This window comes from Xenopus tropicalis, chromosome 9 (genome assembly GCF_000004195.4).
Source record: "Xenopus tropicalis strain Nigerian chromosome 9, UCB_Xtro_10.0, whole genome shotgun sequence".
In the NCBI taxonomy this organism is placed as follows: Eukaryota; Metazoa; Chordata; class Amphibia; order Anura; family Pipidae; genus Xenopus; species Xenopus tropicalis.
In genome coordinates this window covers 20152778-20180435 of record NC_030685.2, presented here as the reverse complement: position 1 = coordinate 20180435, position 27658 = coordinate 20152778, and the positions used below count along the sequence as shown (strand labels likewise).

The following is a 27658-nucleotide window of genomic DNA, read 5'->3' as shown; positions in this document are numbered from 1 at the left end:
CCAAGCACAGGGGTACCTAGGAGTCTGGGGGAGCACAGATCTGCTGATAACAGGAAGAAAATACAGGAATTCTATGCCATAGGCTTTTATTAGCAATGTTGTGTGTTTCAAAACTCTCCTGGTGGGCCTAGAGATGGAGAAGAATGATGGATTTAGATTATGTCGAGGTGTTTAGATAGGCACAGTTGAGCTGAGCCAGTTTTCTTGGCTAAGGACAAGTTGTCTTTATAAAAGTGTGTCTGATTTCTTCTTTTCTGTTTGTCCTTTTAGAGCCTAAAACCAACAAGACAGATGACCTGGAGTCTTCAAAAGAGTCTTCTCCAATGGTTGAGGACAGAGTCCCTGTGACTACCCAGACTACAGTCGAGAGTCCTCCTCCAACATTTCGTCAGCATAAGATCAAAGAGCCTGCACCACAGATCTTGCCTTCTATGGATGCCAAACTGTCTAGTCTCCTAGAAAAGTCCCTTTTAACAGCTCCTGCCAAAGTCCATTCTGTACATGGAGAAAGACGGGCAGTCTACACCAGCAAGCAGAATGGGAGTCCATTGCAAACAACCTCCATGCCACACACAGGGCATTCTCATTCCACAAAGAGGCCTGTTGTGTCTAGAAATGGAAATGCCAGGGAATTAGCTCTGAAGAAGCTGAAAAGCAAAAAAGCACCTAGCCCTCGGGCTATGGATATAAAGATGCCTACAGAACCAGGCCTTGCTGAGACAGAGGGCCTAGGCCAGGCATTGTTACATGAAGTGAATGTGACAGTGCAAGGTGTGGGCCACATGCACTCAACAGTTGCCACCGGTTCTCCAGAGCTAAGCACCAGAGCCAGGGAACATCAGGTCACTCCTGGCCGGACATCTATGACGAGACCATTAAAACATGGATTTAGTGAATCTCCAACTGAGAACAGAAAGATTGTATCTGTGGGTTCTCCGACAAAACCTCACCACAGTAGGCTACTGAAAAATAAATCTATCATTGATCTTCCTTCTGATTTGTCCCTACGCACTTTAGCATATCGGAACACAAGCTCGTTCCACGTCCAACTCCCTAATGTTGTTCACAGCTCTTCAAATGTCACCTTTCCAGCTATATTACCGGAAAAAGAAACTGGGCCGAGTTCTCATATTGCCTCAGAACGCCTTAGAACTTCTACAGCAGACGCTGCAAAGGCCGTGAAATCTGTCTTAGGGGAACAGAGGATTATAAATAGCACAGAGAAAATGACTTTGACTTCTCAAGGAGACAGGAACAATGATATTTCAAGGCCTCTACTTTTCAAAATGCTAGATGCCCACGTGACAGGTGAAACTAGAGCGGCTCGTGCAGAGGGCGATTCCAAAGTGATCTTAAAGGGGCATGAAATGGATTTGTTAAAGAATGTTCCGAACCAAAGCAGGAAAAGCAATTTCAGTTCAACAGCAATACCGGTCCAGCCCGATTCTACCACGCAAAAGCTGCCCCAAATGACTTCAGCCAGGCCAGAGGCAGATTTCGAGACACAAACCCTTCACATAGAAAAAGACTCAAGTAATAAAGCACTTGGGCAGGTTCAGTCGGATACTAAACCTGGTCTTGGATCTCCCATTAAGTTGAGGAGACCAGGAAACACCTCCATCCAAATAGAAACGCAAACCAAAGCAGGGTCGCCCGTATTGACAACAGGAAGCCCAAGAAAAGGACACACTCACAGCCCAGCTCATCTGTCTCTCACCTCCCATGGGAAACCCAAACAAAGACCACAAAAAGAATCAGAGAATTACAAGACGACAAAGCCTAACACATCTGCCCAACCAGCGACACGTCAACATGACGCAAGCAAACAATTGCACTTAGGTCAAGGTCCAAAGGCCCAAACAGACCCTAATATCAAGACAGACAAACACGGCCCATCAGTTACATCTACAGAAGCACACAAGAGAGTACACGAGCATAGCCCAACCACAAAAACTGGTATAATGTTAAGCTCTATGTTTCCACCAGGGTTGCACAAAACAACCACGCAAACGCCACCAGTGCCAACTACTGCAGCTTTATTAGGTACACACTGGTTTGGCATACCAATGCAAACAGAAGCTAGAAAAATAAACTTGACACAGTCAGGAATTGGGCTTATTAACTCCAATACAACACCACATATGCAGGGCACCTTATCTACACGTGAACACTTGATACAATCCAGTATGGAGGCTAAAATCACAGGAAACCATTCAGTAGTCACAGAGAGACTTCCAGAGTTCTCCACTCAGACCTTTCCTGAGCTGGCCAAATATAGTATAGCAGGTCAAGCAACTGATAGGATTCCTCAGCTAGTTTCACACACCAAGCCAGTAGGGTCTGGCTGGTTCACACCTACTATATCTGCCAGTAGTGAGCTATCTGCCAGTAGTGAACCGGAACTATCCTCAGTTAGGCAGCCTGAGCTAACCACAAAAAGTCATCTTGAGCTATCTTCAGATGGTCTGCCTGAGCTATTCTCAAAAAGACAGCTTGAGCCATCCACAAGTAGGCAGCCTGAGCCATCCACAAGTAGGCAGCCTGAGCTATTCACATATAGCCCACCTGAACCCACCACAAAAACCCAGCCTGAGATATCGCAATGGAGCCAACAAGGGCTATCTACTAAGGGACAGCTAGAATTAACTACAGAGAGCCAGGCAGCACTGTCGACATATAGCCACCTAGAACAATCCAAAGAAAGTCAGTCAAGTCTATCCAATAAGAGCCATCTAGAGCTATCCACAGAGAGCGAATTGAAGATAACCACACTCAACCAGCGAGAACGTTCTACACACAACCACTTCATGCCATTCTTAGAGACCCAGCCTGAGTTATTTACAGTAAGCCAGACAGAGGTGTCCACCAACAACCAGACAGAATTATCCACACACAAAGAGCTTGAAACATCCACAAAGAGCTATCCAGATATAACTGTAAAAAGCCAACTAGAGGAATCTGAAAACAGGCGCACACCTTTGAACCAAACAGCCATTTCCACAAACAGCCATGTTGTCTTGTACACTGTAGAGCTATCTACAAGGAGTCAGCTGGACGTGACCACAGACACAGAGTTATCAACAATTAGCCAGACAGTGATATCTACAGAGATTCAGCCCGAACATTCCACTGACAACATTCCAGAGTTGGTCACACAAAAACATCCAGGATCCTCCTTGCCATGGTATTGGGATAAGTCTACAAAGAGTCAACTAGCGTTATCCACGCAAAGCCATCAAGACTTGACAACTGCTCGTAATCAACATGAGCTCTCCACACAAAGTCTGCCTAGACTATACGCATATAACCAGACTGAATCAGCCACAGAGAATCATCCAGCAACAACTATAGCTCTACAGACACCCCCAGAAACAGACCTAAGCACAGAAATTCAACCACAATCAGCCACACTGGGGAGGACAGAACAAAATGTAGAGACTGCACCAAGCCAGGGCACAGAGCCATATTCATTCACGTGGATTTACCCACAGTTATCTACATTTAAAAAATCCGGCAGCCTACCAGAATTAGCCACTCAAACAGCATCAGGCCAAACCCACAAAACAACACAAAGTAAAGCACAGCTACTTACAGAAACACGACCAGGAATAACTACCCAAACCCAAGGAGAAACACATGAGCCAACCCACACAACTGAACCGACAAATCATAACGAAAAAATCCACAGCACACTGACACACAAAAGCCGAATAACATCAACTCATCATGGACCAAAATGGCAGACAGAGCTGACGTTAGAACCAAGTGCTACAAGCGCTAAAGGAAGCGAAACCCGATTTACATCACCCACAACATCAGTAACAGTGGAAGATTCACATGGAGCCAATTTTTCTGAAACGGCTCAATATGAAAGGAACTCTAGTCAGTCGCCTTCTTTTACACGGGACTCTGAAATGAACCCAGCATGGACTCGCAAGGACACTTCCACCTTAACATCCAGCGTCCTTCCTGCCACTGCCAGTAGCTTTAATGGAATTACTACTACAGAAGATAACATGGTGACAGGATCAGGACAAATCTCACAGGATTCTCACACAGTTCCGTTGAATCCATCCCTGCGGATGAGGACCACCACACTAACTAACACTTTGGGGCCTGTACAGCCTGGAACAGACAGGATATTCATTGTGGACGAGCAGCTGCCAGTCTTTAAAGGTCTGTCATGGAATTAAAGCCTCACCAAGATGTCTGTATCACAAAAGCACCATTTTCAGAGATACTATTCTCAGTCTTGTCATTTGTCACTTATTACCTACCCAGGTATATTTTGTGTGTCCTCCATTTCTTCTCTGCATTCTTTATTTTCATAATTTTCTGCCAATCTATACAAATCAAATATATAGTGATTCCCGAACTGTGGGGAACATCTTGATGGAAAATTAGCGTGAGATTTGGTAAAAACTTATTGGATGCCCTTGATATTTTTGGAACTATAGCTAATGGTGGCCTGCTCCAAATGGCACTTGAACCTAAAAAGTCAGAAAACTACTGATTCAGACTAAAACACAGGTTACTACATACATAGAAGCAAGTTGCCCATTTATATCCATCGCCTGCTTAGGATAGGTCAGAGCTTAGGATAGGCTGACCAGATCAGGGAGGTGTAGACTTATCCAATTGCTGCTAAAGCTTGATGGAAACATTTTATATTGTAATTTTTTTATCCACCACACGATAAATGAACATTGTTGTTACCCTCAATGAAAAGTGGCGACCACTTCTTTCCTTGTATTAGGCCAGACATACCCCCTGTCAACTGTGATAGGCACTTCAGAACTCTTTTGAGATAGGACCTAATACCATTATTTTGTATTTCTGGTAATGACTGTGTCAACAAATCTGACAAACTCGTATTTTAGGTGGTCATTTCTGTTGGATTTAAGGGGATTGTGGTGACCTACCCTAACAACATGGACACATACAGTTGTTAAAGCAAAGTTTCAACCAAACTTTACAGCCTTCTGCAACTATATTATAGTTTTTGGAAATTTGTCCAGTTGTCAAAGGTAGTTGGGTTTTCTCCATCTGGGTAGGAGACAAATGAGCGCATCCATCCATTTTATTATAGTGGGTAACAGCCTTCAAGCGATACTGTTTATTGGCTGAGTTAGGTAAAACGTAGGCAGGTTCTTAGGATGAATTAAATGTGTCCACAATCCTCGGTTATATCTTGTAGTTTAAGCCATACACTATTTACTAAATACACTGGAATATTCACACCATCCTCTTAGCAATTAATGGAGGTCGATTTATGATGATGCATGATTGCCCCAGGAGCCATTGCCTTTTAAAAGAATATTATCCAGTGGATGAGTACAAGCATTGCATTCCAGTAGAATGGTAGGGCTTGTAGTTCAGCAAGTGGGATGGACCTATCAATACTGGTCAGAACATTAACAAGGAATGAAAGATCTCAGACCTTTGTGAAGGCCACAGTTTATATTCTACACTTTATAGTGTAACCCCCCCCCCCCCCCCCCATGGACATCAGTAATCTCAGCAGCATTTTGGCGGATCTTTGGTCATTCTATTCTGCCTCTAAACCTACATTTTACATTTCAAATATTCTATTTTGTTTGATCAGTTGCCCTAGCACCCAGATAGCAGACTGGAACCAATGGTGGAGACAGCGTATGTGGACCCATAGTTATTAGCCTATGTCTAAATAATTATTTTCATTTTATTTATTGTAGGGCCAGGCCACAGTAAGGGAGGGGGTTGCTATTTCATCTGGTTGGAAAGTGCCAATGATCACCTTCTGCAGATCCTCGGGGGGGTCTGTCCCATCAATATCTGGTGGCAGATTAGCCAAATATCTATTGTGCAGGTTGTTGTTGCCCTACAGCGCTCCATAGGCTCACAGTATGATCAGGATCAGCCCAATTTTCCCCAGTGAGGTAGCCAATCGAGTGGATCTCAAAGTGTTTAGCCAACTGTAGAGTCCTTTTTGACTAATTGCAGTCAGCGAATTCTTATTTTCTGTGCTTGTGTGCCCTGAGCAACCTGATTCCCATTGGCGATAAAAGTATTCAATTCACAACCATTAAAATGTGGGTCATTAGGCTTTAGGGTCAATGCAATAATGAATGCCACCAACCTCCCGGGCCTCCAGTTTTGCTGTATTTGCTGCAAAAAGCGAATATTAAGCTGCCGGGGATCATGCCTAATACACATGGCTTATGTGCCTTCCCCGTCTGCATGAGCTGAATTATAGTAAATTCCTAATGAAAACCCCCTTATACCATGTGTATTTGCTTGCAATGTTATTATCCCTGCTTAGAATCCCCCCCACCCAGAAATCCTGCCTTAATCCCCTTCCATTACCTGGAGCTGTGAAACACTGATCAGTCAGCTGCCCAACACATGTCTTTGGATGGCGAGAATGCAGATCGCTACCATTTGCCTTTTTAACGGAAATTTAAAAATGGCATCTAATTACCAGGGTCAGTGACCCCCCTGACAACCAGATGAGTCATGAAGTTAGATGAGTATATTATTATCAGGACATTATTTAACTCTCAGCAATTTGCCACAATGTCAGAGTAATAGTTTCTGTTCCGGGGGGGAAGTTACACACCACAAAGGTTCTGGGCTGAAAGCCTGAGCGGAACCAGCAGAGAGATTGATTGTGGCATTAACACTGCAGCCATTAGATGGGGTTCATTCTTCTTGCCCATTTGGAGGCAGCGAACAGAGGAAGTCACACAATTTCAGGACACTTTCTGAGAACACAATGCTCTTGTCTTTCAGTGGAAGCGATTAATGTCACCTACAGAATGCAGCTGAACATGGCGCTCTCGGCTTTGTGTGATCAGCCGGATCTGTGCCAGGCGCTTCTGCTTCAGGAGGTTGGTATGAAGGGTAAAAGAGGAGAATGTTCAAGCTGAGCAGCGGTGATATGCTTTTATTAAGAGGATACTAAAACCCTGTCTCATTTTATGGGGCTGCTATATGGTTGGCTATCTACAGTAGCATTATTGGGGTTCCAGGGAAGAGTGAAGTTACGCTGCTATATGGTTGGCTATCTACAGTAGTGTTATTGGGGTTCCAGGGGGGCCCAGAAGAGTGAAGTTATGCTGCTATATGGTTGGCTATCTACAGTAGTGTTATTGGGGTTCCAGGGGGGCCCAGAAGAGTGAAGTTATGCTGCTATATGGTTGGCTATCTACAGTAGTGTTATTGGGGTTCCAGGGGGGCCCAGAAGAGTGAAGTTATGCTGCTATATGGTTGGCTATCTACAGTAGTGTTATTGGGGTTCCAGGGGGGCCCAGAAGAGTGAAGTTATGCTGCTATATGGTTGGCTATCTACAGTAGTGTTATTGGGGTTCCAGGGGGGCCCAGAAGAGTGAAGTTATGCTGCTATATGGTTGGCTATCTACAGTAGTGTTATTGGGGTTCCAGGGGGGCCCAGAAGAGTGAAGTTACGCTGCTATATGGTTGGCTATCTACAGTAGTGTTATTGGGGTTCCAGGGGGGCCCAGAAGAGTAAAGTTACGCTGCTATATGGTTGGCTATCTACAGTAGCATTATTGGGGTTCCAGGGAAGAGTGAAGTTACGCTGCTATATGGTTGGCTATCTACAGTAGTGTTATTGGGGTTCCAAGGAAGAGTGAAGTTACGCTGCTATATGGTTGGCTATCTACAGTAGCATTATTGGGGTTCCAGGGAAGAGTGAAGTTACGCTGCTATATGGTTGGCTATCTACAGTAGTGTTATTGGGGTTCCAAGGAAGAGTGAAGTTACGCTGCTATATGGTTGGCTATCTACAGTAGTGTTATTGGGGTTCCAAGGAAGAGTGAAGTTACGCTGCTATATGGTTGGCTATCTACAGTAGTGTTATTGGGGTTCCAAGGAAGAGTGAAGTTACGCTGCTATATGGTTGGCTATCTACAGTAGCATTATTGGGGTTCCAGGGGGGCCCAGAAGAGTGAAGTTACGCTGCTATATGGTTGGCTATCTACAGTAGTGTTATTGGGGTTCCAGTGGGGCCCAGAAGAGTGAAGTTATGCTGCTATATGGTTGGCTATCTACAGTAGTGTTATTGGGGTTCCAGGGGGGCCCAGAAAAGTGAAGTTATGCTGCTATATGGTTGGCTATCTACAGTAGGGTTATTGGGGTTCCAGGGGGGCCCAGAAAAGTGAAGTTACGCCACTAAGTGATACCCGTGTCTGCTTGCTTTTCTCTTTCAGGTGGTTTCTTTCTATAAGGCAGTGCCAGGATTTGATAGGATTGAATTACAGAATATCACGTAAGTTTGGGGTATAAAGCCTTTAGCCTGTGTTGTTGCCCTACACCCCCCCACTTCAGCCTGGGAGATAAATATTGGAACCCCCTGAGTGAATGGATCTGCTGACTTAGGAATATAGGGGCCTCATGATTGCTGATAGTGGCCCTGGGTGTAACTATAGGGTTGCAGACACTGTGGCTGTGAAGGTGGGACAGGTAAATCCTGTGGTCCTCCCTCTCACCACTTTAGCCCCCACCCCACTATGTGAGCCAGAGGATTGCCGGGCTGGGTGGAATATACATTAGTGGGGTGGATCTGGGGGGTACAGATTTATGCCCCAGCTGTCAGACTCACAGAAGCCAGACCAATAAATAACAATAATGACTTTGCCTCACACTTCTAGGCTGGACAGGACGCTGGAGTATCGAGTGCATCTCAGGGTGGAATCCGGCAGTGCAATGTCTGACCTACTGGAGCTCGCCCTTAGTGACCCCACCTGGCTGTTTGGGGGGTCACACCTGCCAGAGGACAGCCTTACCTCCAGGGTCCGTAGCGTTGCTATGGCAGGTGAGTAGAGCCTCTGGATTACTATAGACATAGCTGCAGATTATCGGGGGCCCTGTGACTGATAAGCATTTCCAATATCTGTTTCTAAAAAAATGTCTTATTTCCAAAGTTTGAGGGAGGGGCCCTATATTGATTTACTATGGGGCCCCTCGGTATTTTCTTCTTCCGCCACTGCCAGCTGCATAGAATCCCTGCTATCTTTTTCCTGTGTTTCCAGCCATGTTTTATTGACTGATAGGGATGGAGCCAGGCTTCTCTGTCTGCATGTTCCTGGGGGGGTTACTTTTCTATTATAAATATGGTAACATCTCAGGCGGGAGCTGACCTACTGACCTGCCATCCTGCCTGCTGCCCTCCGGATCCCTCTGTGGATTCCTGCCCGCTATCGATCATCCTTCTGTGGGAAACCAAAGGCTGCCCAGAGCAAATGAATTGATGTTCTATCATCAAGGTTCTATCAGCAGGTGGTCCCTTCTGGGTCTAGTTTTGCTCTATAGAAAGGCAGGAGGTGGGACTGTGATGGTGTAATATAGTGTGTATAGTAAGGCAAGAGGGTATGATACTAGGGACCTGTAACTGTGGGATAGTGTGTATAGTAAGGCAAGAGGGTATGACACTAGGGGCCTGTAACTGTCGGATAGTGTGTATAGTAAGGCAAGAGGGTATGACACTAGGGGCCTGTAACTGTCGGATAATGTGTATAGTAAGGCAAGAGGGTATGATACTAGGGGCCTGTAACTGTAGGATAGTGTGTATAGTAAGGCAAGAGGGTATGGCACTAGGGGCCTGTAACTGTAGGATAGTGTGTATAGTAAGGCAAGAGGGTATGACACTTGGGGCCTCTAACTGTCGGATAGTGTGTATAGTAAGGCAAGAGGGTATGACACTTGGGGCCTCTAACTGTCGGATAGTGTGTATAGTAAGGCAAGAGGGTATATAGTGACCCACTTGACATGTTGTGTTTCCCCCTCAGAGGATCACGCAGACCCCTGCACAGACTGGCTCTCCTGCCCGCTGGGCTTTCAGTGCTTGGCTGCCCGTTCCCTCGGCGCCCGCTGCCATTCTCCCTGCCACGGCGGCTTCTGCCACAACCGAGGCATCTGCGTCCACCGGAAGGAGCAAGAGCCGGAGTGCCAGTGAGTGGAACAGATATTCTCTGTATTTGTGTGTGCCGCCTCCCTCTATTGCTTATGGTTACAGTCAATTATAGACTCAAAATAAATCAAACATACACTATACCAACCGGCATAAGGGTGCATCCCTGCGCCACATTCCAGTTACGTGCAATTGGCTAAACTTGTCCTTGTGGAGCAGAATTTCTCATCAGGCGATTGGATGATTGTATAACCCCACCCCCACTTTGTCTGCCTGTAGTGAATGCAGTAAGGGATGTGTCCCTTTAAACTCATAGGCCAAGGGTTTTTGTGTTTGGGGAGGCTTTTTATTTTGTACACTGATTCCTTCATGGTATCCCAAGGGTACACCCATCTATACTCCCAATAATACCCCAGAACACACGGCAGCATAACAGCGGGGCAATTCCATGTATAATACCCCAGAAGCCATGACAGGATAAATACAGTGCCAATTCCATGTATAATACCCCAGAAGCCATGACAGGATAAATACAGTGCCAATTCCATGTATAATACCCCAGAACACACGGCAGATAAATACAGTGCCAATTCCATGTATAATACCCCAGAACACACGGCAGGATAACAGCGGGGCAATTCCATGTATAATACCCCAGAAGCCATGACAGGATAAATACAGTGCCAATTCCATGTATAATACCCCAGAACACATGACAGGATAAATACAGTGCCAATTCCATGTATAATACCCCAGAACACATGACAGGATAAATACAGTGCCAATTCCATGTATAATACCCCAGAAGCCATGGCAGGATAAATACAGTGCCAATTCCATGTATAATACCCCAGAACACACGGCAGATAAATACAGAGCCAATTCCATGTATAATACCCCAGAACACACGGCAGATAAATACAGAGCCAATTCCATGTATAATACCCCAGAACACACGGCAGATAAATACAGTGCCAATTCCATGTATAATACCCCAGAACACACGGCAGATAAATACAGTGCCAATTCCGTGTATAATACCCCAGAACACACGGCAGGATAAATACAGTGCCAATTCAATGTATAATACCCCAGAACACACGGCAGGATAAATACAGTGCCAATTCCATGTATAATACCCCAGAACACATGGCAGGATAAATACAGTGCCAATTCAATGTATAATACCCCAGAACACACGGCAGGATAAATACAGTGCCAATTCCATGTATAATACCCCAGAACACATGGCAGGATAAATAAAGTGCCAATTCCATGTATAATACCCCAGAACATACGGCAGATAAATACAGAGCCAATTCCATGTATAATACCCCAGAACACACGGCAGGATAAATACAGTGCCAATTCCATGTATAATACCCCAGAACACATGGCAGGATAAATACAGTGCCAATTCAATGTATAATACCCCAGAACACATGGCAGGATAAATACAGTGCCAATTCAATGTATAATACCCCAGAACACACGGCAGGATAAATAAAGTGCCAATTCCATGTATAATACCCCAGAACACATAGCAGGATAAACACAGTGCCAATTCAATGTATAATACCCCAGAACACATGGCAGGATAAATACAGTGCCAATTCAATGTATAATACCCCAGAACACAAGGCAGGATAAACACAGTAGTAATTCCATGTATAATACCCCAGAACACATAGCAGGATAAACACAGTGCCAATTCCATGTATAATACCCCAGAAGCTATGGCAGGATAAAAGCAGGGCAATTCCATGTATAATACCCCAGAACACATGGCAGGATAAATACAATGCCAATTCCATGTATAATACCCCAGAACACACGGCAGGATAAATACAGTGCCAATTCCATGTATAATACCCCAGAACACACAGCAGGATAAATAAAGTGCCAATTCCATGTATAATACCCCAGAACACACGGCAGGATAAATAAAGTGCCAATTCCATGTATAATACCCCAGAACACACGGCAGGATAAATACAGTGCCAATTCCATGTATAAAACCCCAGAACACACGGCAGATAAATACAGAGCCAATTCCATGTATAATACCCCAGAACACACGGCAGGATAAATACAGTGCCAATTCCATGTATAATACCCCAGAACACACGGCAGGATAAATACAGTGCCAATTCCATGTATAATACCCCAGAACACACGGCAGGATAAACACAGTGCAAATTCCATATATAATACCCCAGAAGCTATGGCATGATAAATACAGTGCCAATTCCATGTATAATACCCCAGAACACATGGCAGGATAAAAGCAGGGCAATTCCATGTATAATACCCCAGAACACACGGCAGGATAAACACAGTGCCAATTCCATGTATAATACCCCAGAACACACAGCAGGATAAATAAAGTGCCAATTCCATGTATAATACCCCAGAACACACGGCAGGATAAATAAAGTGCCAATTCCATGTATAATACCCCAGAACACACGGCAGGATAAATAAAGTGCCAATTCCATGTATAATACCCCAGAACACACGGCAGGATAAATACAGTGCCAATTCCATGTATAATACCCCAGAAGCTATGGCAGGATAAAAGCAGGGCAATTCCATGTATAATACCCCAGAACACATAGCAGGATAAACACAGTGCCAATTCCATGTATAATACCCCAGAAGCTATGGCAGGATAAAAGCAGGGCAATTCCATGTATAATACCCCAGAACACACAGCAGGATAAATAAAGTGCCAATTCCATGTATAATACCCCAGAACACACGGCAGGATAAATAAAGTGCCAATTCCATGTATAATACCCCAGAACACACGGCAGATAAATACAGAGCCAATTCCATGTATAATACCCCAGAACACACGGCAGATAAATACAGAGCCAATTCCATGTATAATACCCCAGAACACACGGCAGGATAAACACAGTGCCAATTCCATGTATAATACCCCAGAACACACGGCAGGATAAACACAGTGCAAATTCCATATATAATACCCCAGAAGCTATGGCATGATAAATACAGTGCCAATTCCATGTATAATACCCCAGAACACACGGCAGGATAAATACAGTGCCAATTCCATGTATAATACCCCAGAACACACGGCAGGATAAACACAGTGCAAATTCCATATATAATACCCCAGAAGCTATGGCATGATAAATACAGTGCCAATTCAATGTATAATACCCCAGAACACACGGCAGGATAAATAAAGTGCCAATTCCATGTATAATACCCCAGAACACATGGCAGATAAATAGAGTGCCAATTCCATGTATAATACCCCAGAACACACGGCAGATAAATACAGAGCCAATTCCATGTATAATACCCCAGAACACACGGCAGGATAAATACAGTGCCAATTCCATGTGTAATACCCCAGAACACACGGCAGGATAAACACAGTGCCAATTCCATGTATAATACCCCAGAACACAAGGCAGGATAAACACAGTAGTAATTCCATGTATAATACCCCAGAACACATAGCAGGATAAACACAGTGCCAATTCCATGTATAATACCCCAGAAGCTATGGCAGGATAAAAGCAGGGCAATTCCATGTATAATACCCCAGAACACATGGCAGGATAAATACAATGCCAATTCCATGTATAATACCCCAGAACACACGGCAGGATAAATACAGTGCCAATTCCATGTATAATACCCCAGAACACACGGCAGGATAAATACAGTGCCAATTCCATGTATAATACCCCAGAACACACGGCAGGATAAATAAAGTGCCAATTCCATGTATAATACCCCAGAACACACGGCAGGATAAATACAGTGCCAATTCCATGTATAATACCCCAGAACACACAGCAGGATAAATAAAGTGCCAATTCCATGTATAATACCCCAGAACACACGGCAGGATAAATAAAGTGCCAATTCCATGTATAATACCCCAGAACACACGGCAGGATAAATACAGTGCCAATTCCATGTATAATACCCCAGAACACACGGCAGATAAATACAGAGCCAATTCCATGTATAATACCCCAGAACACACGGCAGGATAAATACAGTGCCAATTCCATGTATAATACCCCAGAACACACGGCAGGATAAATACAGTGCCAATTCCATGTATAATACCCCAGAACACACGGCAGGATAAACACAGTGCAAATTCCATATATAATACCCCAGAAGCTATGGCATGATAAATGCAGTGCCAATTCCATGTATAATACCCCAGAACACATGGCAGGATAAATACAGTGCCAATTCCATGTATAATACCCCAGAACACACGGCAGATAAATACAGAGCCAATTCCATGTATAATACCCCAGAACACACGGCAGGATAAATACAGTGCCAATTCCATGTATAATACCCCAGAACACACGGCAGGATAAATACAGTGCCAATTCCATGTATAATACCCCAGAACACATGGCAGGATAAACACAGTGCCAATTCCATGTATAATACCCCCTTGAAAAACTAAAGGGGGAAAAATCATTTTTTTACTCCCCATGGCTGATCCAACCCCATGGGGTCATGTGATGCATGTTGTGGTGATTTTTTTCTGCTCTTAACCATTCAGATGCCCAGTTGGAAGAGACTTCTGGTACATGGGGCAGACATGTGATTACCGGATGACACACCAGCGCCTGACAGCCATTGCCTGCGCCATTGTGCTCTTCATCATCGCTTGTGCCGCCGCCGTCGTTTATATTCTTGTCCGTAGATTCCAGACGCAGATCCTGCAGCAGAAATTGGCTCAGACGCAGAGCAGGTACAAATCCGCCATTTATATATTTACCAGCAGTCGGTGCCGCTGTATTTTTCCGAGGGATGAGATTTTGTTTCTGTACAGTTACAGGCGCTTTAGCAGGTTCGATGATGTCCCCACTCATTTCTGGTGCCCATCCCAAACATGGCTGACAGCCTCAGGCTCGCTGAACTCCCTGGATAACCCGGCTTTCAGCAGTTCGGAAGAAGTGTTCCCCCTACAGGCGCTGGGCAGCTGTGTGTGTGGGTGCCAGGAGGGGGCACAGAAATGCGTACAGACCAGCCCAATGCAGCCGCCAGCGGGTGATCCTCCCAGGTAACACGCTCATTACTATTATTTCTTGGGGGGGGGGCATAGTGTAATAAATAATTCCTTTCTTGAACCAGGTCTAGTAACCCATAGCAACTAATCAGCTGTTATCCTGTGGGCACTACAGTTTCCAAAACCAGAGAGGCAGGTTACTTGGCTTCTGATAAAACTGACCCTAGTGTGTGTGAATGTGATGGGGGCGTATTTATAATATGGCACCAAAGGCCCTGTGTCTAGGGCAGCAGGTCTTGGGGGGTGGCACTCGGGTGCCTATAATTAATTTATTTTTTATTTTAAAGAAATGACCCCAGTCTCCGCCGCAGATTTCCATAGGAAATCCGACGATGGAGCGAAGCACGACTTATATGCGTGGGACGTCACTGTGCCAAGGGCAGGACTGGACCTAAATACACCCCTTAGATTGTAAGCTCCACTGGGACAGGGACTGATGGGAATGTGATAGGGACCTTAGATTGTAAGCTCCACTGGGGCAGGGACTGATGGGAATGTGATAGGGACCTTAGATTGTAAGCTCACTGGGGCAGGGACTGATGGGAATGTGATAGGGACCTTAGATTGTAAGCTCCACTGGGGCAGGGACTGATGGGAATGTGATAGGGACCTTAGATTGTAAGCTCCACTGGGGCAGGGACTGATGGGAATGTGATAGGGACCTTAGATTGTAAGCTCCACTGGGGCAGGGACTGATGGGAATGTGATAGGGACCTTAGATTGTAAGCTCACTGGGGCAGGGACTGATGGGAATGTGATAGGGACCTTAGATTGTAAGCTCACTGGAGCAGGGACTGATGGGAATGTTATAGGGACCTTAGATTGTAAGCTCACTGGGGCAGGGACTGATGGGAATGTGATAGGGACCTTAGATTGTAAGCTCACTGGGGCAGGGACTGATGGGAATGTGATAGGGACCTTAGATTGTAAGCTCACTGGGGCAGGGACTGATGGGAATGTGATAGGGACCTTAGATTGTAAGCTCACTGGGGCAGGGACTGATGGGAATGTGATAGGGACCTTAGATTGTAAGCTCACTGGAGCAGGGACTGATGGGAATGTGATAGGGACCTTAGATTGTAAGCTCACTGGGGCAGGGACTGATGGGAATGTGATAGGGACCTTAGATTGTAAGCTCACTGGGGCAGGGACTGATGGGAAAGTGATAGGGACCTTAGATTGTAAGCTCACTGGGGCAGGGACTGATGGGAATGTGATAGGGACCTTAGATTGTAAGCTCACTGGAGCAGGGACTGATGGGAATGTGATAGGGACCTTAGATTGTAAGCTCACTGGGGCAGGGACTGATGGGAATGTGATAGGGACCTTAGATTGTAAGCTCACTGGGGCAGGAACTGATGGGAATGTGATAGGGACCTTAGATTGTAAGCTTACTGGGGCAGGTACTGATGGGAATGTGATAGGGACCTTAGAGTGTAAGCTCACTGGGGCAGGGACTGATGGGAATGTGATACGGACCTTAGAGTGTAAGCTCCACTGAGGCAGGGACTGATGGGAATGATGGGTTATCTCTGTCAGGAGCTGTGAAATATGTTGGCCCTGTATAAATAAAGGGTTATAATGTACCACAGCTGTTACCTCTTCCCCCCACTCAGATGGGTTCTACCAACATCACACTCCAAGGGGAGATATTATACAATTCATGCATATTAAGATACCCTAGTATAATGGGTGTCTCTCTATGATATATAAGCCTTCTATAGAGTAAATCTGAGATAATTACACCAAGGAAATGACGACTCTTGTTCTGTATCAGGATCTCAGGCAGCACATGCAGAGATTGCCCGTGGGGGTAAATTCCAAGGCAAATCAAAAGCACATTTACAAGGGGGGCTTTCTTAAGAAAGGGATAGTCCATTGGTAGCCCTTCAGGTTAATAGCTGCTAAAAAGGAGGTGAAGCAAAAGCTGAAATTCCTAGGAAAACATGGAGCTGGAGGTGAGGGTTGCCTTGGGCCCGAGAAATGGAGCCAGCCTGATGCTCTGCTGAGGAATGGAAACAAACTGAGGGGGGGGGGGGGGCAGTTTCCAGTACCTGCAGTTGGCAGGGGATGATGGGACTAGTAGTTTTGGAAGGGCTGAGGGTAACCTTGTTCCTCGGAGAAGAAATACTGCAGCACTTTTTCATTCTCATTTTAGAGATACAGTAAGTGTGTGATCCATTCATTTCTCATGAACTCCTTGAGGGATCCCGTGTAGAGTAGGGGGGGAACCCAGCATGGCCCCCTCCCAGGACTCCCAGAGGCACATGAGAGAGGCTTAAGGGGGTGTATGTATAGGCAGCCAGAGGCAATGATTAAAACTCGGCATGGGAAGGGGGGTGTCATGATGGGATGTTGGGGTAGGAAATGGGGGTAGAGCAAGAGAACAGGAGTTGGAAATATCAGAAATCACAATTCTTGCTCATTTGGTGCTAAATGAATGGGCCTTAGCCTGAACTGTCAGTGTGCCAAATCTGATTGTTGGGCCATGTTGGTCAGTTGGAACCTGTTAGGAAGGGACCACATCCATTCATCCATTACCAGACTTCTATTTTCTCCCCTTGGGCCTGCATCTACTTTAAATGTCGGGGCCTATTTTGAATCCCAGTCTGGGCCTGGGTATAGGGGTTACTCCAGTCAGGGCCGCCATCAGAAATCACGGGGCCCCTCACAACAAAATTTTCTGGGCCCCCCTCCCACAAATACAAAGGACTCCCAGACATGAGACATTGGTAGCCAGCAGGGCCCCCCCTAGTACATTGGTAGCCAGCAGTGCCCCCCTAGTACATTGGTAGCCAGCAGTGCCCCCCTAGTACATTGGTAGCCAGCAGTGACCCCCCCCAGTACATTGGTAGCCAGCAGTGCCCCCCTAGTACATTGGTAGCCAGCAGTGCCCCCCCAGTACATTGGTAGCCAGCAGTGACCCCCCCAGTACATTGGTAGCCAGCAGGGCCCCCCTAGTACATTGGTAGCCAGCAGTGACCCCCCCCCAGTACATTGGTAGCCAGCAGGGCCCCCCTAGTACATTGGTAGCCAGCAGTGCCCCCCCTAGTACATTGGTAGCCAGCAGGGCCCCCCTAGTACATTGGTAGCCAGCAGTGACCCCCCCCCAGTACATTGGTAGCCAGCAGGGCCCCCCTAGTACATTGGTAGCCAGCAGTGCCCCCCCTAGTACATTGGTAGCCAGCAGTGCCCCCCCAGTACATTGGTAGCCAGCAGTGACCCCCCCCCAGTACATTGGTAGCCAGCAGGGCCCCCCTAGTACATTGGTAGCCAGCAGTGCCCCCCCAGTACATTGGTAGCCAGCAGTGACCCCCCCCCAGTACATTGGTAGCCAGCAGGGCCCCCCTAGTACATTGGTAGCCAGCAGTGCCCCCCCTAGTACATTGGTAGCCAGCAGGGCCCCCCTAGTACATTGGTAGCCAGCAGTGCCCCCCCTAGTACATTGGCAGCCAGCAGGGCCCCCCTAGTACATTGGCAGCCAGCAGAGCACAGCCCCCCTTGTCTTGTGCGGCTCTTGTGGCGGCTCCTCCGGCGGCTCTTCCGGCGGCTCCTCCGGCGAGGTCCTTCGTTCCCGACAGCACTGCGCTTCTAAGTGCCGAAAGACGTCAGGCCCTTTATAAGGTTGCGCCCCGTGCGTACTGACGTGCATGTACGCACGGGGCGCGACCAATAGGATTACCGCTGACCACCAATGACAGGGCCCGGAACTGATTAAAGGGGGCCCGAGCTACTAAAAAAACTGTAGCACCGCCGGGCCCCCTTTTAAAGTTCAAATCGTCCGGGCCCGGGACAACTGTACCCCCTGTGCCCCCCTGATGGCGGCCCTGACTCCAGTCCCAAGAGATTGGAAAGTGGGTTAAGTATGAGGGGCTTGGGTGGACTCTAGGCAGGTACTGGAATAATGGGGTGTTGCTGGGTAAATTAGAGAAGTGACCAATAGCTCAATTATTTTTATAGGGAGCCCATTCTACCTTTTGGAAAGGCCTTCTGCCCTGGGGGCAATTGGCAAAGTCAGGACTCATCTAGGGAACCCCCTATTCTTTACACCAGCACTTCTTGCCCTTGGCACCCCCCCCCCCCTGGGGGTACTGTTATTGTCCCTTAAGGAAGTAAAATTGGGGAATGTGTTCCCTCAGTAGGAAATCATAGGCATTAAGGGGTCCGACCCCCAAACTGACCACAGGCAGCCTCTAACAGCAGGTCCACTAGAAAAGAAACAAACACCAATCAATATAAATATTTTGCTATAAAGGATGCTGAACTTCATCTCTAGATCCCTGTTTAATAACCTTTGGTCGCTGGACTATAACTCCCACATGCTTTTACCCTTGCTCATATGTTGGTGATTGCAGGGTGTTGTAGTCCAGCTACATCTGGGAATTTAAGAATAAGAAACAAGGTATCCAGCTCAAACACCTCCGTACACATGAAACCCCCCATGAATAAGATGTTATATTAAAAACCCATAAGCGGCACTCTCCTTTCCTCTTTCTGATTAACCAATCAGAAAGCTCATTTAAATCCTTATTACTTTTCCAGCAGCGGTACCCATGAAATTCAGAAGGGCTGCAATATAATTGGCTGAGCTGTTGTCATGGATACAACTCCCCTGCATAGCGACTGCAGCAGCTGCAGAGAGGGGGGGGGGGGGCGGATGATGATGTTGGGGACAGCTGGAAGCAGAGAAGATTCATGTCACTGCATAGAGATTCCTACAGGTTGGGGGGCTCACACAGCGCAGACACATGTAGCTTCCCATGAACGCTGACCTTTTCCATCCTTCCACAAATTTGCTTTTCTCTCCGGTGCTGGCCATGAATACCAATTAGTAGGGGTAGCCATGCTGACACTCTCCCCGTATCCCATAGGGAACTGGTATAGCCCCTTCCCCTGGCTCAAGCATACACTATGCAATATAGATATGGCAGCTCGCACTGGTTTGTATAGATACTGAGGGGGCTTCGGGCTGGCACAGAAGCCCCAAAGCATTTTAGCCCATTTCTCGGTTGAGCTTTAGTTCTACTTTAAGTGACAGAGGATTCAGGAATGTGCTATCTGGCAGCACTTAACGGATACCCCTCGTGTGAGTCCTGTAATTAAAGCCTCATTTCCTGTTGTGACGGTTCCATCCTGTTGTGCCATTATACACACATCATGTAACCAGGGAAAATATTGGCTTCCAGGTTCAGCGCATCCGTAATTGGCTGTAGCCCCTGTATTAGCATTAGAATGGGTAACAAGGCCTTCTAGGTATTTCTGAATTACAAATTCCAGCACCTGGGAATGCAGTAACATATGGGGGAAGAACATAGAGTTGGACCAGAGCATTCCTTCTATAGTCACAGAATAAAACTGGGCAGATTTGAGATTAAATGCAGCAGCTTCTGTGTCTGGGGCCCAATAACAGGCTTACCTCAAACTAATATTGGGCATTTTTGAGAATCCCAATGGATGAGGATCTGCACGTCGATGTGGGCCTCATTCTGTGGGTCCGCACTAGATCAGTCCTGAATGTGGGTGGCAAAATTAGGCTCAGATCCACTTGTTTAGTGACCTCACTAAGAAACAGATCTGGTTGTGTAGCAGTGATGTGTGGGTTGCTCTGAAACCTGTGGGTCAGACAGGCTCGGATTGGGTGCGAGTCACATTAGGGAAAGTACACTTCTCCTCTGCTCCCCAAAACCTCATGTCATGGAACCAGAAGTGTATGGGCTGGGTGTGGGTCCTAGCATGGCAACATTTTGTGGGTTATGGTGGGGGGCACACACATCACTATTGTGTAAAACCATCTTAATTAATGACATGGCACTCCAACACCTCACTCTAAATTTGGCACGGTCTGCAAAAGCCATCCATATATTGGTCAAGTAGGCGGACATTTTAGTTTCATACATGTAGTATTTCTGCAACAAGATTGGTTACAAGACAGTGTTGGCTTATGTCCAGCCAGATGCATGGCTTTCAATGGTGCAGCTCTTTAGATCAAACAGTGATAGATGAAGGCCATAGCAGGGCATGGCCAGGGTAGACTTCTTGGTACTAGACCCTTCTTGGTCTAGTTAGATGTCCATTTTTTTTTTTTAAATGGAGCCCATTCTATTTATTTGGCAGGGTACACCACCAGAAGGGCTAATAACCCCTTGCCCTGATAACTTAGTAGCACTGGGCTCCAATGAATTTGCAGTTCAGCCCCTTGGCAAACAACCAAAACCCGCAAGTACTGCCATAAGCAACAATGACTTACATTAAGGCCAAGAGTAACTGGAGAGCACTTACTGTGCATTAATCGTGAGCCTGATTGCACCAGTGTAATTGGGCCTTAAACCCAAAAACCCGCCCATTGTCTGCTTCAGATCAAGGGATTTTGCTTGCCTTTTAACAGTCGACCCGCTGCCTGTTGCTAAATAGACCTTCTCTCCTAAACCCTTCCATTCTGCAAGGGGGCTGCTCACACAAATGTAGTTACTATTTCCCCAAGAGAAGCACAGCGTTTCCCAACCCTTCAACGTTATTCATGGCTTAAACTCGTGTAAACATCTGAATAAGGGCTGGGGCGGTCTCCCTAGAGAAGGTTCCATCAGTGCTTTTATGGAGGGGGGGCACCAACTGCAAATGGCTGTAAAGAAATATAGTAGTGACTCGGCCCCAGAGTTCTATTCTGACCAGGGCACTATCACTATGTGGAGACCTTAGATTGGCAACTCCACTGTGGGCATGGGCTTATGTGCCTGTCCTGCATAAACGCATCTTCACTAAAGGAACAATAACTATAAAACCTCCGATTCTGGTTTGTCCTTAGGTTGGAGACCAGCGGGAGCAGCATAAACGATCTAATGATCGACTCGGGAAAAGCAAGCGATGTGTCTGTATCCAGCTGGCCAATGGAACCAATTCACTGGACTCCTTTTCCCATCCTGCATCAGCTCTCACTGCAGTCGCCGGTACGTGCTATTTACATGGACATGTATGTATGGAGATTAGTACATATTCATCATGCCTCACTATATTCAGGCTATGGAGGCTAAGGAAAATGAAAGCCAGAAATGGGGGCAACTAAATTAATAAGGGGAATCAAAGCTTTCTGATACACAGGCCAAGTTATATTGATAGGGGTGCTGGGAGCATACCCCCACAAAGCCATGCTGTGTAATGATCTGCAGATGCTAAAGGGGATTTTATAGTTTGACTATAGGTCTCTACATTGGCCAATACAGTAGGGACTAGTCTGATTTGCCCCCATTCTGGAGTGCCACCTTTAATAAGAGTCTGGATCTTAGGGGTTTGTTGGTAAGTCTTTACTCAGATAGGCTGACAGAAACTTCTTGTGCCTTTCAGTTCCACGCACGCAGACCTCACTCGTACTTCGAAGGAATGGAACTGGTAAACACCGAGAGGAGCTGGACTGCTTAGGTGCTTGGAAGGATGAAGTGTGGCCAGTGAGGGGGTGAGGGAATGGCCCAGCTGGGGGCAAGACTAGAAACCCCTGCCTTTCTGCCTGTTTGGGAACGCAAAGCCGCTTTGTGCTGGTTAGAGTGGGAGCTTTTCTTCTTCCCTATGCCATAAGGACAGAGCACAGAGAATATCTGGACTTGCCACATTACAGACTTCGGCTCTTCTGGTTGGACATGATGATGTGTTATTAAGCTAATTGAAATAAACTGCACAATAACGAATAAACGTGGTACCAGGAACCAACCACAGGGGGGTCGGCGCGGCTCCATTTTTTACAAAGTGTATTTAAACTAAACACAACAATTTGCCTCCACTTAAGATGGGCCGGTCCAATGACAGAAGAAGCGGGGGGCAGCGGTGTAAGAGCAACCATACTTTATTAATTACATAACAAGCTTCATAAAACAAACAAAAATAAGACAGGAAGCATTCAAGCATTTGAACAATACAATAAAACTGCTGTAAATAAAACACTCCATATTTCAAGTGTCTGGAGGGCAGCTAATCAATGAGAAACCTTAATCTCCTCCGGTGAAGTGTCACCAAGCTAGCTTTGGTTTTTTTTTGTTTTTTTACATTTTCTTTATATATTTAACTCAAGCCCTACAGAGAGACGTGAATTGCAATTTATTGTAAGCCTCTCCGACGCATTAGTCCTTTTGCTGTCCGAACGCAACACTTTGTCGAGTAAGGGCGACAGCCCTAATGCCTTTCAATGCTGTTCATCCACAACTCCCAGCGGCGCCTGCTGGCTCTCGGGGGGGCGCTAGGGGGTCGTAGCTGAACGGACTGAGGGGCTGCGGGTTCATACATCCTAATACCGCGCAAAAAAAACCCATTCCAACAGCAAGAGGGCGATTATTCACTACAGTACTGTTTGTAATAAGTTACAGGTAAAATAAGTTTTACTGAAATACAGAAGGCTTGTCTTGAAATGACTATCGTACGAGGATCACAGCGCGCTTAGTCGGTAAGGTCAGCTACCCAATAGGAACACCGGCGTGCCGTGAAGCAGCGCACAAAGCAGGACAAATGTGCTTTAAGGAAATAAAAACAAAAGGAAAGGTTTGCTATTCAGTCACTGCTGGGTTGTTCTTGAACTGAGGTATAAAGGCGCTAAAAAAGCAGAGACTCAAGTGTTAAATATCAAATGCAAAGTTTCCGAGCGGCTGTGTCCTGTAGAATATTCAAGTTCCGAGCTTAGTGCATGATAGTACAGTTAGATACATGTTCTGGCAAAGTCCTCTAAGGTGATCCCAGATAAACTAAGGCTATTCGTTTCATGGCGAGGCGCCGGCCCCGCGCATTGTACAATATTACACTTCTCCTCTGATTATTCATCACAAATACTAAACGCAGTCCGAGCAGATTTAAGATTTCTACTTTGTGTTTTCTTTTCAGACTGCATTAAAAACAGCTTCCAAATCAGAAAAAAAGTAAATAAAAAAAAAAAAAAAAATTGCTAAGCAGCGGAAAGAAACCACGGTTCACTACTCTCTCGACCCCTCGGGGCACGACGGTTGGGCCTCACTTTGCGGAAGAGGCCGCCGACGCTCGACGGGTTCGAACTTCATCAAAAACAATTAAAAAAAATTGTAAATTGTACAATCATTCTCTATTGTAAACAGTTAAAAAAGCCACAAAAGTTGATTTGTATCAGCTGACACAAAGCAATCTGAATCAAGGCAATGAGAAAATGGCAAACATTGTAGGTGGGGGGAGGGGGGACAGTGGAATCGGTCCCTGGGAACCCAAATTGCACCCAGTTTTTAAGAACGAACGTGGAATTTTACAGTAAAATCGAATGCACCTTGTAGAGTATTATTTCTATATACACATAAAAACAATCAGATAAAAATACCACTGGCTTTGGATATCCCAGAGATCGAATCAGGGAGACTCGACTAAATTCCTGTTTTTTTACTGCACCCCTGGCACTGAAGGGGGCAAAGAGCGAGCTTTTCCACCACATACTAAAGGACCAGGGAATTTTTTTTTTTAAAGTCAAACACGATATGTCTTAGCTTGACCAGGAAATGGCACTGCTTTGCAGTATTTTGCCGACGGAGGGGGCGGGGTTACATCAGTAGTGGAACATGGTGGGGCAATTTCTGCTGGTTACTCCTGGCCTTTATCTGTGGTGAAAACCATTACGGGGTGGGGGGGTTTGATTTACATATATTTACCCTTGTCCAGCGTCTGAATGAATCGGCCGAACAAGCATAACACCATTTATGGCAACAACAAAAATGTAACTTGTTCCTTTTTGCAATCATTGACTTTGACATTTAAAAAATACACTTTTTTCTTTTTTATACAACACACCAGAAAACAAAAAACAAACAAACCAAAATCATCGTCATCATCAGCCCAGTACTCTGTTACAATGTGCATAAATGTGCATAGTTACTAAATAATCGGCTTTTTTTAAAAAAAAAACAAAAACAAAAAAACAAACAAAAACGAACGAACGAGAACATGGATAAAACACTGTCACGAAGCAGACACAGGACCACTGAAAGGAACACCAAACCCGAGTCTATACTGGTTATGGGCAAATCTCCAGGCTACTCACTAACACACAGCATCAAAGCAAAAGAAAGTTTGTTTTTTTTGGATTTTTTTTTAATTTTATATTTTACGGTTAATCTTGGCTTTAGAAAGCTTTAATGGGGGAGTTTTTGGCAGAGAGGAAAGTCTTTGAGTAATCAGCACGGTTAGTGCTAAACGTTGCATTTCTGTGATTCTCGTATATATTTATATGTATGTACAGCGGGGAGAAGGAAAGTGTTATTTTATCTTGTTCCTGAGAGCCATTTTTCCCCATTTTATTTAACAAGTTGGGAATCGCACACACGCGGGGAAAGGGGGGAAAAAACGGGGGAAAATAAAACGACCAAACACTGCGACTCCCAGAGAGATCTCATCCTTACCACAAGTACTTTTCAGTATTTTTTTTTTTTTTAGTTTTTTATCTCCTTAAATCCATGGAAGAGTAAACATTGATTTCAAAACAAAAAGTAATTTTTTAAGAACCCACTTTCCCTCCCCATCGAACGAACAAAAGAAAAAAAACTAAAAATAAAATAAAAACAAAACAAAAAAAAAAACATTCTGTAAACAAGAGAACCCAAACAATGGGAATCTCTTAAAAAGAAAATGCAAAGCCTTTTTTTGAAAGTGCTGCCCCCTACTGGCACATGTAGGGCGTACGTCACAGCTGTGGCCACCTTTTTTTTTTAGTATTTTTTCAGTATAAATTTTTTTTTTATATTTTTTTGTAATTTTTATTTTTTTATTAAAACTGTAGAGCTAAATTCTATTAGGTTTAGTCACGAAAACCTGGTGCAATACTTTTCATTTTTTTCTCTTTTTTTCTTTAAAAACTAAGTTTTAACCGTCAGTTATGGTTACGGCTTTGCAGCGCAGGAGCTGTCAGTGGGGTGTTGCTCTGCAATACGCCACTGAGGTCTGACGCTGCGAAGCAGCTAGAACTTTGTAATACCACAATAAGGTAGGTACATCAAGGCATCTTAGAAATAATGAGCATTATCAGTTATCTGGTTTCTGCTTATAAGTACACACGTTAAGAGTAAACAGTTTACACTTGAGCTGTTGCTTCTAATTCTCTCAAATAAAAAAAAAAAAATAATAATGTACGGAGCACCGTCCAGTGCAAAGAAAAAATATATAAGAAATGTAGCTCGAACTCTGTCAGGAAAATATAAAGTATGGGGGGGGGGGGGGGGGGGGAAATGGAATTGGGAACCTACACACAGCTCACTGTACGCCGCTATCGTATGAAGAGCACTAAACGTGGAAGTGTAAATATATATATAGAATTTTTTCTTTTTTCACATTATAATATTGGCCTGCGTGATTCAAGTATTTCAAACTGATATGTTTTGGGCTGAAACAAAAGTGGGAAGTGTGCAGAAGAGCTGTCTGCAGAGCCTGCAGATATATATTCTTTTTAGGGTGAACAGTCCAGCCAATGGGCTGCTTTAGCAAATATCAGCTGAGGTCATAGAAAGAAAGGCTACATGGGCTCTCCGTTTAACTGATCAACAGAAAGGAAAGCGGGGACAGGTGATGGACTGCTCAAGCCCCTGCCCTCATTACTGGGGTTACCCCATAAGCTTGTTGAATAATTTGGGGTGCCCCAGAGAGAAGTGCCATGAAGGTCTCCAGAGCTAGAGCCAGAAGCTCCTGGACTGTTCCAGTGATTGATATCTCCACGGTTCGAGATGCTGTGAGGACTGTCTAGGGATCCCAGTCGGCTGTGCCCAGACCCAAGGGACTGCCAGCCAGGGGAAGGAGTCAGAGACTGGCCTTGTGCAAAGAAACGACTTATCTCCTCTTCACTGGCAAACTCAGCAAGTATAGTAGTGTTCCCTAAAACACACCTGTCAGGAGAAAAAAACATTTTTGAACATGATTTAAGTAAAATTGAGCCCACAGACATAAGCTTAAAAATAAAGACATAAAAAAAATTAAGACATAAACCTTTAAAAATAAGGTTCTTTGGTCCTGATTAGCAAAGCAAGGAAAACAAAACAAAACAAAACAGACTCAACTTTCTACCTGCTGCACCCAATTACAGTGAACTTTAGTATATCAGCAGCAAGGCAGTAGACCACTTCACCAAGGAAGGGGCTGTTAAGATCAGATATAGGCCCTACATCTATCTACCAGCCCAACCTGAACTTTAAAGCTCTGGCACACGGGGAGATTAGTCGCCCGAGAGTTTGTGAGAAAAAGTCCCTTGAAATGCAAACAGAGGACATCAGGTGTCTTATGTGCCTTTTTTGTAAGAGATGTATAGGGATCAAAGTACTATTAATTTATAATATAGAGCTGAAAAGGGGCCATCTAGAACCATCAGATTAACCTGGGGAATCTGGAGTGCTGGGTACAAAGAGTGGAAGAAAGAAGTGCCAGCTAACCTCACCCTCAGGTGTTTGGAGGTGTTGCAAGGCAAGTACACTAATGCCTCGTCAGTAACGTAACTAGTCATCCCCGGGTCCGGATGCAGCCAGGCCCCCGCCCTGCCCCCCTGGATGCATTTTGCGCCTTATCCCCAATAACATTTTTAAGAAGGGTGTGAATTTTGAAGGACTGTGGCATTTGAAGTGGAACAAGCCAAAGTGTACATAAGTTTGGGTTGGACAAATATTCCAATGAGCTGTGTCCTGCCCACTGGCCTGGAA

At 45.4% G+C, this 27658-nt stretch overlaps 2 protein-coding genes across 2 annotated transcripts in view; one reads left to right on the top strand and one right to left on the bottom strand.

Moving 5' to 3' along the window:
* Positions 1-24876, top strand: part of LOC100493268 (mucin-12) — a 36460-nt gene extending 11584 nt beyond the window's left edge. The window contains exons 2-10 of the mRNA XM_002932464.5: positions 271-4176; positions 6772-6869; positions 8211-8269; positions 8652-8815; positions 9789-9951; positions 14484-14675; positions 14757-14987; positions 21796-21937; positions 22332-24876. Of these exons, the coding sequence (XP_002932510.3) occupies positions 271-4176; positions 6772-6869; positions 8211-8269; positions 8652-8815; positions 9789-9951; positions 14484-14675; positions 14757-14987; positions 21796-21937; positions 22332-22406 (5030 nt within the window). The 3' untranslated portion in view covers positions 22407-24876. The remainder of the gene's footprint in view (positions 1-270; positions 4177-6771; positions 6870-8210; positions 8270-8651; positions 8816-9788; positions 9952-14483; positions 14676-14756; positions 14988-21795; positions 21938-22331) is intronic.
* tnrc6a (trinucleotide repeat containing 6A) overlaps positions 22809-27658 on the bottom strand; it is a 46503-nt gene continuing 41653 nt past the window's right edge. The window contains exon 22 of the mRNA XM_031893835.1: positions 22809-26854. Coding sequence (XP_031749695.1) covers positions 26488-26854 — 367 coding nt within the window. The 3' untranslated portion in view covers positions 22809-26487. The remainder of the gene's footprint in view (positions 26855-27658) is intronic.